Source organism: Suncus etruscus, chromosome 12 (genome assembly GCF_024139225.1).
Source record: "Suncus etruscus isolate mSunEtr1 chromosome 12, mSunEtr1.pri.cur, whole genome shotgun sequence".
Taxonomy (NCBI): Eukaryota; Metazoa; Chordata; class Mammalia; order Eulipotyphla; family Soricidae; genus Suncus; species Suncus etruscus.
This window is the reverse complement of record NC_064859.1, coordinates 92,741,253-92,756,457: the sequence shown is the minus strand read 5'-3', so window position 1 is coordinate 92,756,457 and position 15,205 is coordinate 92,741,253. Positions and strand designations below refer to the sequence as shown.

Genomic DNA, 15,205 nt, shown 5'->3' with positions numbered 1-15,205 from the left:
CCATGACCAGTGCAGAAATTGTGTGTGTGTGTGTGTGTGTGTGTGTGTGTGAGAGAGAGAGAGAGAGAGAGAGAGAGACAGAGAGAGAGACACAGAGAGAGAGAGAGAGAGAGAGAGAGAGAGAGAGAGAGAGATGAATGTCTGCTACAATGTCAGTTCAGACTGGCCATAGTCACATTCGTATGGGGCCCCTTGACTGCCCCATCCTCTAGAAAAACATTAAGGCCATTTATACTCCAAATTCCACAAAGACAGAAACTCCAGAGAAGAAGGTGGATAAATGTTCCTAGACTGGTAACAAAAAAAGGATCACAGGGTCACACCTCTTTTAAATACTGCTTTTTTCCTCATTTTTCCTCCAAGCAATGCCTAAAATAAGTCACTTGACTTCTTCTCTTCCACCTTCTTTGCTAATACCCTGAAATCTATGCTCCCATTCACAGAACCCTACCCAAAAAATGCTCCTGTGAAGACAGCATAGGGATCAGGAGCACAAGTTTTGCACACCAGGATCTTGGGTCAATCCTCAGTATCACGTGATTTCCCCTCCAGCATTGCCAGGTGTGGTCTGAGGGCCTTAGAATAATGCTGGGGTGACTCCAGTGGTTCCCAGCATCACAGGGCTCAAGCAGAGGTGTATGGATGAGCCCTAGTAGTGAACCTGAAGGCTGCGGGTTACCAGGCATGGCTTGGGAATATACTGAACAGTGCGGAAGTCCTTCCCATCACCACCGCCACCAAAAAGAAAAAACAAATCGCTCAGGAAAATTTAGCAACACTTTTAGAAAGCAAATATCCATTTCTAATTGCACCTGATGACAACAGCTTTGAGGGGTGCACACACGAACTTCCTGGTTCATGGCACTCTCAGGGGGTACAGGAGTTTTATTCCTGCATCAGATTTTATGTATCCCACCAAGTACCTACTGCAATAATTCAAGCATATAAAAAGAAAGCTTATAATACTACGACTTTGTATTATATAACTCCATATTTTTTTCTTAATCCGGTTTACTTCCCACACAGCGAAACTAATTTAATCCCCTGTCAAGGTTGGGTGAATGGAGTAAAAAATCAAAAATAACTAAACATCACAACAAGCTATGAGACAGAAGTGTAAGTTTTTAAGGCAAATAAGAAGCTAAATTGAAATGGCTTCTTCTTTTCTTGAAGGCACGATGAAGATGTTGCCAGAGCTTAATTTATGTCCCATGAATTCTTAATAGCTTAGTGGGATCTTAGGACAAACACAACAAAAACAACTGCCTTATAGGCCCCACTACATAAAATACCTAATGGTGAAAATAATCATAAAAAAAGGAAAAACAGGGGCCGAAGCTATGGCTCAGTGGTAGGGTGTTTGCCTTGCATGTGGCTGACCCAGGAGGGACCACAGTTCGATCCCCTGGCGTCCCATATGGTCCCCCAAGCCAGGAACGATTTCTGAGCACATAGCCAGGAGTAAGACCTGAGTGTCACCAGGTGTGCCCCCCGCCAAAAGGGGAGGACAAACTGCTCAAAGGAAAAACTCAATTATCTCACAGAGAAGCCATTGAAGATCTTTGTGTGTAAAATAATGTGGTTTTAGAGCATCTCAAAACATTCATTTTATATGAGAAAAGAAAAATGCCTATAATCCAAATATTAAGTGTAATAATCTGAGTACTAGAAATAAAAGGAAAAGGAAATTCACAGATTTCCTCACTGTGCTTTGTTGCAATTAGTAAATGCTATTTCCTTAGGTATAACATTTCCAAGCAGGAAATATTGAGAAGGTGGTGAATAAATAGAAGGTGAAGTGAAATTTAAGACTGAGCTCACTGAAAAAAAATTACTATAACTTCGTTTTGTATCCAAACAAAATATGATTTTAATACCAATAATGTACAAGGTAAGATTCATCAATATAAAAATTCTAATGTGAAAAATAATTCTGCTTAAAGGAGAGCAGGTTTGGGGGGATGATGGACCAGTTAAAGGAAACGACAATTATGTGATAAAATGGCACAGACAGGGGCCGGAGAGATAGCATGGAGGTAAGGCATTTGCCTTGCATGCAGAAAGTCAATGGTTCAAATCCCAGTGTCCAATATAGTCCCCCGAGCCTGCCAGGAGCAATTTCTGAGCACAGACCCAGGAGTAACCCCTGAGTGCTGCCGGGTGTGACCAAAAACCAAAAACCAAAAAAAATAAAAAGGCACAGACAATCCACATACATTGCACCAATGGGTGAAGTATATGAAAGATCTCTCTAAGATTTTAGCTTTCTGTGAATTTATAATTCAAAATAAACAAGTTTATCAATAATAAGTACACCTTTAAAAATAATAACTATGGGGCCCACATCTCACAGCCACCTCTTTGTAAGCAATAGCCTGGCTTCTAACCTAGGAAGAGATGTGAACCAAGCCACTGAAACTCACAGGGACACCAGTCTTTGGGCTGGAAACTTTGAGGTGCCCTTGGGAGTGGTTGGGAGTGGTATGGGTCAAGTCCTAGCCTACTCAAGGTCCCAGAAAGCAGAATCCACACCCCATAGCAGTGCCCATGCAAACAGCCCAAATCCACTGCTTTACAACTAATCTCTGCAGAGATGCCAAACCAACAAGAAGTTCCAGGTACACCAGGTACTAGGTTAGGAACTTCGGGGTCTTCATGGAGTGGGGGCAGGCATCCTACAATCACCACATCCCCATACTGCTGAAAGCCCCCAAAGTTATTCTCACATCCCATATCCACTGCCAGCAAAGCAATGCTCAGCTCACAGCTTCTTCACCTTATCTCTGAAGAGATGCAGGCCAAGACAAGACAAATGGCTGCAACATATATATGCCCAGTTCTACAGATCCTGGAGCTCCGAGAGCGGGTGGCCACATATGCAGCCAGACGACACCTGAAAATTTCAACATGCTGACAGTCTGGAAATCCCATACTGACAGATCAACATACTGACAAGACTGGAAATCGCATAGGAGCCAAATAAGCTCAATAAACAAAAACAATAACACAGGAGGCTCAGCTAGTACAAACAGCTCAGCAAACCCTCTGTCAAAGACTTTAATGAACCCCATAGGTCACAATTTTTCTTTTACTTAAGTGTTTTTCAATAATTCCATTTAGCCATTATGTTGCAATAAGCAATATCAAATTAATTCTTTTGTGCCTGCTAAGAGGACAGGCTTGGGGGGCAGAGTGAGAAACTGGGGGACAAACTGGTGGAACATCACACTGGAATTGATGTTGGGACACTGGATTCTGAGACAGCAAAGAACTTTGCAAATCACGGGTGTTTAAGTAAAGTATAAAAATATTTGGGCTGGAGCCAGAGAAACAGCACAGCGATGGGGCATTTGCCTAGCATATGGCTGACCCAGGATGGACCCGATTTTATTCCTAGCAACACATATGGTCCCCCAAGCTTGCCAGGAGCAATTCCTGAGCACAGAGCCAGGAGTAACCCCTGAGCATCACCGGGTGTGGCCTAAAAACCAATCAATCAGTCAATAAATAAACTGCTTTAAAAAAAATTTTTTTTTTTTTTGGTTTTTGGTTTTGGGGCCACACCCGGCGGTGCTCAGGGGTTACTCCTGGCTGTCTGCTCAGAAATAGCTCCTGGTAGACACGGGGGACCATATGGGACACTGGGATTCGAACCAACCACCTTTGGTCCTGGATCGGCTGCATGCAAGGCAAACACCGCTGTGCTATCTCTCCAGGCCCCTGCTTTAAATTTTTTTAATAAAAAATAAAAAAATAATCTGGGGTTGAAGAAATAGTATAATGGGTAGGGCACTCTCATGTTCGTATACATGGTTCACAGCACTAAGAGCCTGGATACCTAATATGGTCCCCTGAGTAGCAACAGGAGTGATCACTGTGCAGAGTCAGAAGAAAGCCCTGAGCAGTGCCAAAATTAAATAAAAAAATAAATAATCATCCAAGCACATAAACGACATTCGGTCTAAAGCAATAAGCTTGCTCTCCAATATGCCATATTTTCTTTTGATTGAAAAACAAGTGCTAACTAAAGTGTATTTTTTTTTTTTTTTTTTTTTTTGGTTTTTGGGTCACACCTGGCTGTGCTCAGGGGTTATTCCTGGCTCCAGGCTCAGAAATTGCTCCTGGCAGGCACAGGGGACCATATGGGGCGCCAGGATTCGAACCGATGACCTCCTGCATGAAAGGCAAACGCCTTACCTCCATGCTATCTCTCCGGCCCCTACTAAAGTGTATTTTTAAGAAGCACAGAAAAAGAATTATTTTTCTTAACTCACGTCTACTCGTGTGTGTGGGTTCTATAAATAAGTAAATAAAGAAGTAAAGGCTATGGTCAGAGCAATATGAAAAATGACTTCATAAAAAGACAGAGAATTAAATGACAATGCTCTCCTTTGGCCACCCATCATTGCTAAGCTTGTGAGTATCTGTTATTTTCTCTTTTTCTTCAAGAAGCGCTTTCCTTAAAAAAAAAAAAGTGAGGGGCTGGAGCAGTGGCACAAATGGTAGGGCACTTGCCTTGCACGTGCTAACCTAGGATGGATTGTAGTTCGATTCCCCCAGCGTCCCATGTGGTACCCGAGCCAGAAGCAATTTCTGAGCGCATAGCCAGGAATAACCCCTGAGCGTCACCAAGTGTGGCCCAATACCGCCCCCCCCCAATTTTTGTGGGCCAGAGAGATAGTAGAGCAGGCACGGTACATGCCTTATATATGGCCAACCCTGGTTCAATCCCTATATCTCATATGGTTACCCCAAACCTGCTGGCAGGAGTGATCCTCAACCATAGAGCCAGGAGAAAGCTCTGAATACAATCAAGTATGGCTCAAAAATTCAAAGAACGAAGCTAAGAATTAAAAAAGGGGGCCGGAGACAACAGACTCGAAACCCAATCTACAACAAGCTGTTCAAATGGGGACCAGTTACACTAGCATTCTAGGGGGTAAAAGAGGGAGATATAGGATACATGCCAGGAACAGGGATAGAGGGAGGACAACACTGGTGGTGGGAATGCCCTTCATTCATTGTCACTATGTACCTTAAATATTACTTTGAAAGATTTGTAATTCACTTAGCCACAATAAAAATTAAAAAAAAATTATGATAATATCAAAAGGGGGGGCAGAGCGATAGCACGGCAGTAGGGCATTTGCCTTGCATGCAGCTGACCCAGGATAGACCTGGGTTCAATCCCCGTGTCCCGTATGATCCCCCAAAGCCAGGAGCAATTTCTGAGTGCAGAGCCAGAATTAAATCCTGAGCATCACTGGTGGCCCAAAAACCAAATAAATAAATAAATAAGTAAGTAAATAAATAAAAAATAAATAAGGAATGGGGACTTGATTTTTTTGTTTTGTTTTCATTTTTGTTTTTGTTTGTTTGGTTTTGGTTTTAGGGTCACACCCGGCAGTGCTCAGGGGTTACTTGTGGCTCTTCGCTCAGAAATTGCTCCTGGCAGGCATGGGGGACCAAATGGGATGCCAGAATTCGAACACCATTGGTCCTGGGTCGGCCGCTTTCAAGGCAAATGCCCTACCACTGGTGCTATCTCTCTAGCCCTTTGTTTTGTTTTCTAATGTTTACTTATAAAGGCACTTTGCTGGAAACCTGGACAGGAAGGTGAATAGGAAAAGGAGCATCTCTAGGGGAGTGAAGGAGGGGGAGAGACTGCATTTAAAATGAACAGCCTCATCAGAGGCCTGCAGGGACCAGAGCCTTCCCCGAATTCTAAGTGGCTCCTAAAATGTCCCTCTGCCAACTGAACAGTAAAATGGAAAGGTCACCTCAGATTTTTCAAAGGCTCATACTTTTCAAAAAAAATCAGAAGACAAAAATGTATATATATGTATACACACACTCACATATGTACATAGCAGAAAGAAAGAGGCAATACGATTGACCAAGTAAGCCAATGAGATGTGTAATTCCAATTCTGGATAACCCACATGCCTGCCTATTAGTCTCTAGCTAGAAAACTACCCATCATCTGTCTTTGACATCTTTCTCGAGGACCCAGGTCAGTTCTGTTCATCGTGAAAGACCAGTCATCCCCCTGGTGACTGATCCTTCCAAATTCTTTCTTTTTTTTTTTTTTTCTGGGACCAATCCAAGTAGGACTGGAGCTCTGAGGGGCTCCCAGAGATGCCGAAGAACCACAATGTCAGAAATCAAGCCTGTCACTTGTGCATGCTAAAAACATGCCAGTTCTGTGAGCCATCTCTTCCATTTCTTCAAAATTCATGCAGACTCTATGTATATCCTACTTAGTTTTTCCTGATACTATTTTATTTTTTAATGACTACACAGAGTCCTCTCCATTGGATTTTAGCATTGAACAGAGCAAAAGTACTGACTGACTGACCCAATGCCTAGCACAGCAGCTGCTCCAAACCTTTCCATTATTATTCCCACACTGGATGGACTTCATTTTTTCTCTCTTTTTTTTTTTTGTTTTGTTTTTTTGGGCCACACCCGGTGACACTCAGGGGTTACTCCTGGCTATGCGCTCAGAAATTGCTCCTGGCTTGGAGGATCATAAGGGATGCCAAGGTACCAAACCACATTCCATCCTAGGTCAGCTGTGTGCAAGGCAAACGCCCTACTGCTTGTGCCACTGCTTGACCCCTGGATATAGCTCTTATATTCGGTGGCAACTGGCAAGGCTGGTGATGCCCTCCACTACAGAGAACAAATACATAAGTGGAAAGATTATGAAGTCCCTTATAATAACTAACTTTTCAGCTCTGAGTTAGCAGAAGAAAAAGATAAAGAAAAAAATTTGAAAAAGTAAGTTTTTCAGGTTACTAATAAAATAAACAAGATCAAGTAAAGGAAGAAGAATCCATGACATTTTCACAGAGTCTGATGGCTGACAAGCGTCAGATGCAGACTCTTGGTTGGAGTGTCCCACAGAGTTGAACCACAAGAACGGGGTAGCATGCCAGGACAGATAGACAAAATGCTTTTTTGAAAATGGAATCACCGGGGGGGGAAGGTGGCGCTACAAGGTTAGGTGTCTGCCTTGCAAGCGGATGGACCGTGGTTCGATCCCCGGTGTCCCATATGGTCCCCCCAAGCCAGGGGTGATTTCTGAGCGCATAGCCAGGAGTAACCCCTGAGCTTCAAATGGGTGTGGCCCAAAAACCAAAAAAAAAAAAAGAAAATGGAATCACCAACTTTGTTTTTTCATTGCTCAAATGGCAAGAGCATTCTCAGACCACCAGATGCAAACCTTAACACTGGACCATCATCTCTTTTTTTGAAATATAAAAAATTTTTTTGACTTTTCTGCCTTTTTCATGATTTCTCAAAGACAATGTAACTGAGAGCACATCTACCCTTTTCCTTGGGTCCCTGAAAATACCTCCCTGAGAGCCCTGCGAAGGAAGGTAGCTTTAACTACATCTCAGTTTTAGCCCAGGGAGAACTGTTTTGGACTTGCTGGTACTAGATTCTTAGCACTAGAGCATAATAAAATTGCATTGAAGTCAAGTCTATGATGCTTTCTTATTGCTGCTCACAGACACAGAGAAGGAGAATAAGTCCTTGGTTGAATAAATCTTGGCTCAAAATTCAGCTCCTGCCTTCTGCTAGTGGTGTGTGTTTATTGTCCAGATTCTTAGCCTGGACGTGGATTCCATTAGCAGGCCGCCTATCCCTGAAGGGAAATACTATCCCTTCTGCCTACCCCCAAAGCAGTACTCAAAGCTCAAATGTGTTTCATTGCCCAACACTCATCTTTATATCTTGGTTTCTGACCAGTGACAATTCAAGGTTGAGTTTGAGAGCCTCAGCTCTCACTTCTACTAAGTTCTCTCTCGGACTAAGTCATCTTTATGCTTCATCTCTGTCTACCTTGTGAACACTTGTCACAGTTTTCTGTTTCTTTACCTTCTCTACCATGACACACAACAAAACATACACTAATTCTTACCCATTATTAAATAATAAATCAAAATGAACTGGGGTAAGAATAGTGTGTATAAAGAATGCATTCCTGGGGCCGATGAGGTGGTGCTAGAGGTAAGGTGTCTGCCTTGCAAGCACTAGCCAAGGAAGGACCTCAGTTTGATCCCCCAGCGTCCCATATGGTCCCCCCAAGCCAGGGGCAATTTCTGAGCACTTAGCCAGGAGTAACCCCTGAGCATCAAACGAATGTGGCCCAAAAAACCAAAAAAAAAAAAAAAAAGAATATATTCTTGGGGCCAGAGCAGTGGCACAGCGGTAGAGCGTTTTTCCCTTGCACACAGCTGACCTGGGATAGACCGTGATTCGATCCCCCAGCATCCCATACAGTCCCCCAAGCCAGGAGCAATTTCTGAGCGAATAGCCAGAATTAACCCCCAAGCATCAACAGGGGTGTGCCCTCCCCCCCCCAAAAAAAAAAGAATGTATTCTTTATATGTAAAGAATAACTAGTCACATTAGATAGAATGGCTTTTATAAAATGCTATTAATGCACTGTACGTGAGCTTCAAAGTATACACCTGGATAAACCACAACTCTAGCATTCACGGAGATTGCAAATACAATTTTAAAAAGCGTTCAACCAGAAAACGAGCCATAAACTGGCTTTACTTTAATTCCCCATTAATATTAAAAGGAGAAAGTGGGTGAAAAGAGCAATCCCCAAAACTTAAGACCGATTAATTTGACAGTGAGTCAATTTTCAAATAAATTTATCAGCACATAAACAACAGAAGTTGAACAAGAATTCATGCCTACATTAACAAAATCCACCCCCCTTTTCTTAAAAAAAATAAAAAAGGAGTTGATTATTGAATAAGGAAATGCCAGAGATATAGAATAAATTAATTTTAATCAACTTCTCCTTGCTATGCATGAGGATTTCCAAACACACTTTAATGGACGGTATGTTTCCTTACTATCCATAAAAAAGTTTCAAAACAGGTCACTAACCACCAAGAGTAGAATGTAAAATGATATAGTCACTGTGGAATGGAATGAAGTGTGGAAGGTCATCAAAAAATAATAATAATTAGTAATATGGTGTAGCAACACCAACTTTTTAGACCCACCAGAACTCAAAGCAGGATATCATAACAGCATTGACAGTATGGTGTGGGCAACGTTATTCATAACAACGAGGCAGAAGCAGCCAAACACCCATCCACAGATAAGATAACCAAGTGTCTTTACATACAACCTTGAAAGCAAATAGAACCTTGAAAAGGAAGGGACTCCTGACACAGCTACAGCTTGACTACAAAGCCTGTGCGACGTGATCGGGCATCTACAAAGGAAGAATGACCTAAATGAGTTATCAATGGAATCAAGATCACAAAAACCAAACTGGAAGGACATGCCAAAGGCTGGGAGAAGGGTAGAATTAGTGTCCAATAAACACGGTTTCAGCTCTGTAAGATGTCCTATTTTAGAGATCTCAGGTCTACAAAGCTGTAAATATTCTGTAATAAGACTTTTTTTCTTTTCTTTTCCTTTCTTTTCTTTTCTTTTTTATTCTACAGTGCCAAGAATCGATCCCAAGCCTTCCACATGCAAGGGAAGTGATCTACCACTGAGTGACATCCCTCTTAAAAGCCATAAATATTCTTAACACCACTTTGTGTGTTCAAAAATGATTCGCATCCTAAATTCAGTTCTCTGTGCCCTTTACCATAATGAAATATAAAACAAACCATTTCCCTTTATAAAAGCCTCAAACAAAATTAATTTGCAGCAAAAATAAAATCTCTATTAACAAAATCATAACCTTTAAGAAAAAGTTTTTAAAAACAAGACAGAGTGGTCAGAGAGATAGCACAGCAGTAGGGCATTAGCCTTGCATGCAGCTGATTCAGGATGGACTCTGGTTCGAATCCCAGCACCCCATATGGTACCCAGTGCCTGCCAGGAGTGATTTCTGAGCACAGAGCCAGGAGTAACCCCTGAGCAATGCCGGATGTGACCCAAAAACAAACAAACAAGCAAAAAAAAAATCAAGACAGAGAAAGCTCCTGGGGCTACGGCATAAGTTTTATATCCATGATTTCTGACCTCCATCAATGGTACCTCAAAACCCATCCCTTTGGCCCTTCCACCCCCAGGAAGGTCCCCATTGCACAAAGCCAGGAGGAGCACCCCAGGAGCATCAGGGCAGTGGAGAAGACCATACCCTGGTACAAGTCCTCTGGGAGCAGCACAGCCTGGGAACCTCAACAATAATACCAATAGAGGAAAGGGAAGGAAAGAGAAAGAGAAAAGGGAAGACTCGATGAATCCTAGAGGAATTAATACAGAAATCAAAACTTCAGCTTATTATTCATTCAAGAAATGTCTATGGAACATCAACGATGTAGCAGGCACTGTCCTTGGTGTATATGAGGAGTCTGTGGAGAGAGCAAAGATGCCTACTTCACAGGTGTTCCATATTTCCATGGGGAAGAGATGAGTGACCAGCAGAGCAGGTGAGCAGCTGCTTCAAAAGGGTTTCCTGGAACTCTACTTCCAATGTAACTCTGCTGTGTGTGTGTGTGTGTGTGTGTGTGTGTGTGTGTGTGAATGAGAGTGTGAATGAGTGAATGAGTGTGTGTGTGTAAGTGAATGAGTGAGTGAATGAGTGAATGAGTGAGTGAATGAATGAATAAGTGAGTGAATGAGTGAGTAGTGAGTGAGAAAGCAAGAGGGAAGGAAGGAGGGAGGGAGGGAGAGCTGGACAGAGTAAGCAGAAATGAGAAAAGACACTTCTGGAGGCTGCTTATGAAGACTGACTTCCCTCTTGTTCACTTATGGTCCTCTCTCCTATTGCTTGCTCTGGTGAAGCCAGTGGCACTGTATAGGTCACCTTGGGGAGAGGCCTGTGAAGAGGCAAAGAGCTGGGGATGGGCCCAGTTCACCAGTCAGCCCTGAATGAAAACCTTCCGTTCAACCACCCACAAGGAAGTGAATCGTCTCACAAGCCACCTGGGTGCACCGAGAAGGGAGCATGTCCAGGAGAGCTTCAAGATGACCAGAGCCCGAGCCAATCCTTTAGGCAGCCCCTGTAAGGGACCCAGGAGCAGAGAGAGCCTACAGATTCCAGACAAGCACTTCCATGTTGTGCTCTGTCGCCTCTGAACTCTATAGTGAGTACTCGAAGAAGTGCCATGTAACTCATACAATATGTTAATTATCTGGTGTTTTTTTTTTTTTTATGGTGTGTGTGTGTTCTTTTAACTGTAGATAAAAGGTGCTGGAAGGATAGTATAGCAGGGAGGGTGCTTTTCTCACACCTGGCTAACCCAGTGCCTTCTCAGAATTGAACCAGGATTGAGTCCTGATCATAGACTAAGTCCTGAATGCTGCAAATTTGGCTAAAAAAATAAAAATAAAAAAAAAAACATAATAAGTATAAAGTAGTATAAAAGAGGGTGTGTGAACTACAAATTTAAAGGGAGGATTACCAATACATAAGACATACATGGTTTGCAGTGGTATCTTGTAATCCAGATATCCACCAACTGGAGACTACATCAATCTAATGAAATATTATTTGGCTACAAATAATCAAAGTTCTAAAATATCCTGCAATATAGCAATGCTAGTCGGAAAAGTGAGTCTTGAAGAAACCACATACTGTGTGATTCTGTTATTAAAAATAGTCAGAAAGAGGGCCAGAGCGATAGCACAGTGGTAGGGCATGCCTTGCATGCAGCTGACGCAGGATGGACCTGGGTTCTATCCGCAGCATCTCATATGGTCCCCCAAGCCAGGAGTGATTTCTGAGCGCATAGTCAGGAGTAACACCTAAGATTCACCTGGTGTAGCCAAAAAAAACAAAAAGAAAGAAAGAAAGAAAGAAAGAAAGAAAGAAAGAAAGAAAAAGAAAGAAAGAAAGAAAGAAAAGAAAGAAAGAAAGAAAGAAAGAAGAAAGAGAGAAAGAAGAGAAGAGAGAGAGAGAGAGAGAGAGAAGAGAAAGAAAGAAAGAAAGAAAGAAAGAAAGAAAGAAAGAAAGAAAGAAAGAAAGAAGAAAGAAGAAAGAAGAAAGAAAGAAAGAAAGAAAGAAAGAAAGAAGAAAGAAAGAAAGAAGAAAAAAAACACCAAAAACAAACAAACAAACAAAAAAACAGCCAGAAAAGATCACCCACACAAAGTACCTCTGTAGCTGCCTGGGGCAGGTAGCAGGAAGACACTTGACTGTAAAAGACATCTTAGTGAATGGGAATGGGGCTGGTATTGGAATGATGTATAAGGGAGTATAATTAATAGTACCTTACTAAACATGGTTAAACAAAAGATAAAATACATTTAATTAATTAATTAATTTAATTAACATCAAAAATAATAAACAAAAACTAAAAACCACTCATTAAAGGCTGGAACATTCTTAAAATGGATCGTGGTGATGACTTGGCTCAACATGCAAATTTATTAAAAATTATTCAAGTATTCACTAAATAGAGGTGAATTTATAGTATATAAATCATATGGTGGGGGGTCCAATGGGCCGCACCTAGCTGTGCTCAGGGCTTTATCCTAGCTCTGCACACAGGGATCATTCTAATAGATGCTAAAGGACCAGATGGGGTGCTGGGGATCAAATCAGGGTCAATTGCATACAAGACAAGCACTGTACCCCCTGTACAATCTCTCCATCCCCTAAATTTTATCTTTTACAATGTGGTTTTTAAAATCAGGAATGTTACCACATTCAACATTGAGAATATGGTATGTGAATAAAATTGTGATTTTCACTTGATGATATGATGATTTGAAATGCATCGGTCCTCTAAATATCAAGGAAAAGTAGGCCAGACAACTAAAATCCTTATTTGAAGACCCTGGGAGAACTATCAGTGTCTCCACAGTGCAGCTGATGTACCAGTGAGGTTGCAGTAGATTAGCCAGGAAGGCAGGAGGGAGTGAGACAGAAGCAGGGATGGATGGAGGACAGAGGATGACATGATATAGAGTACTTTTATGTCTTTGAATGGACTCTGGCTTTTACTCGGGAGTGATGGGGACAGAGAGGAGTGCAAAAGCTCTGGATAGAAGGAGATGATCTAACCCTAATTTTAAAGGATCACACATGTAAAAAAGTTACATCAAGAGCTTGTAGAAGGCTCTATAGAAGTAATCTCCCTTTAGAGCATGAAAAAAAATTCTTCAACTCACAAGGTGGTCCTCATCCCTCCCCCAAGCTCCCAATCAGAAGTAAGAGGGATCAAATAAGCTTTAATATTCTTTCCAGTTCTAAATGAGGGACCAGAACTCTGGCAAGCAACACGACCACATAGAAATGATTAGTTCAGGACCAGAGCGATAGCACAGCAGTAAGGCATTTGCTTTGCAAGCGGCCAACCCAGGACCAACGATGGTTCGAATCCTGGCATCCTATATGGTCCCCCGAGCCTGCCAGGAGTGATTTCTGAGTGCAGAGCCAGGGGTGACCCCTGAGCAAGGCCGGTGTGACCCAAAAACCAAAAACAAAAAAAAAAGAAAAAAGAAGAAAAGAGAAATGATGAGTTCGTTGCAACTAGAGATAATAGAACCAGAGATACTGAGACTGCATTACTCCTGACCAACTGAATGTGCTTGAAGTCTCCTGAAAAGCCTTACCCAGTTGTTTTTCTTGCCAGCATAGATTTCCATGTTCTCTCCATACTGCGGTTCCTCCAGTAATGTCTGGTACTCAAACATGAGGCGCGAGCTCTCACGGAGGCGGCTGCACTGAAACTGGTGGTACTGTTGTACTAGCTCCTTCACCACCAGCAAGAGGCATTCGGGATTTGATGGGTTCCAAGAAGCCAGGTTCTGGAGAAGCCAAAAAGAGAAGGTGTGACTTGAATGAGTTTACATACAAACATGGAGGGCTAGAGAGATAGCACAGTGGTAGGGCGTTTGCTTTACACGCAGCTGACTAAGGACTGATGGTGGTTCAATTCACTTCATGCCATTACTTCCTGTGCATATAGCCAGGAGTAACCCCTAAGCATCACCCTCCCCAAAAATAAGACCAAAAAAAAAAAAAAAAAAAGAAATACATGCAAACATGGGGTATGACTTAAGTGCATCGACAAGGGGCCACAAAAAATAAAAAAGAGTCCCAAAAATCTAGAAAGACACTATCTTTTGTCAAATATTTTTATTTAAAGCATTGTGAGTTATAAAGTTATTCATAATTGAGTTTTAGATATACAATGTTCCACCAGGACACCACTGGTGTCAACCTCCCTCCACCCAAGTTTCCTCCCAGTGTCCATTCCATAGACAACCCTCCCAGCCTGCCATCTTAACAGGTACCTTTTTCAGTTTGGTTGTTAAAGTTTGGGTCTCGAGATTTCAGGGTTATTGACTCTGTGGTTTGGATATTTAGTTCTGTCCTTCCCTAAAACCACTGATGTACCAGAATCCCCTTGACCCTTGCCCCCCATTGTTTCACATCTTTCTCTCCCTCCATTCTTATTACTTCCCTTCTCCTCACACTATACTCTGGAATCAAGAGTGAACAAGAGACTATTTTCAGAGAATAACCGAAAGCTGAATTTGGAAGAGCCTTGGTTTTGATGCTTTCTCCTGTGTTCTAAAACTCCATGCAGAAAATGAAAAGGGAATTCCATAATGAGCATGCCGAAAAAGTAAAGTGTAAAGCAAAACTGCATTAAAAGAGGAAACCTGTAACTGGAGAGATAGCACAGCAGCAGGGCATTTGCCTTGTATAAGGCTAACCTGAGACAGAACTGGATTCAATCCCTAGTGTCCTATATGGTCCCCCAAGCCTGCCAGGAGTGATTTCTGAGTGCAGAGCCAGGAGCAACCCCTTAGCACTGCCAAGTGTGGCCCAAAAGAGGAAACCTAAATATTAGCAGAGACTAAAACTTTTAGCTCTAAAAGACTAATTTTTTCTTTCACAATTTGATTTTTTTTCAACAGCACCTACACTTAGGATTATATTCTGATTTATTTGACCAGAGCCACAGAACCTCTGCATCTATAATACCAGATATAAACACCAGTACTCTGTGGAGATATAAATGGTGATGATTCAGGCAGGGGTGGAAGAGAATAGGAACTGAGAAGTACAATTAGGAAATGCAACGCTCAGGGAAAAAGAGAAAAAATGGTTGTGATACAAAACCAGAAGTGAAGCTAAGCATGAGAAGATATGATTAATTACAGAGTCCTTGAAAGCTCATATCACTCCAAAAGTATTTACCAAGAATCTTATGGGGCCGGAGAGATAGCACAGCAGTAGAGCATTTGCCTTGCA

The 15,205-nt window shown here is 42.0% G+C and overlaps 1 protein-coding gene across 1 annotated transcript in view; it reads right to left on the bottom strand.

Moving 5' to 3' along the window:
- Positions 1 to 15,205, bottom strand: part of BABAM2 (BRISC and BRCA1 A complex member 2) — a 448,631-nt gene that overhangs the window by 293,998 nt on the left and 139,428 nt on the right. Inside the window, 1 exon segment of the mRNA XM_049784238.1 lies at positions 13,555 to 13,749. Coding sequence (XP_049640195.1) covers positions 13,555 to 13,749 — 195 coding nt within the window.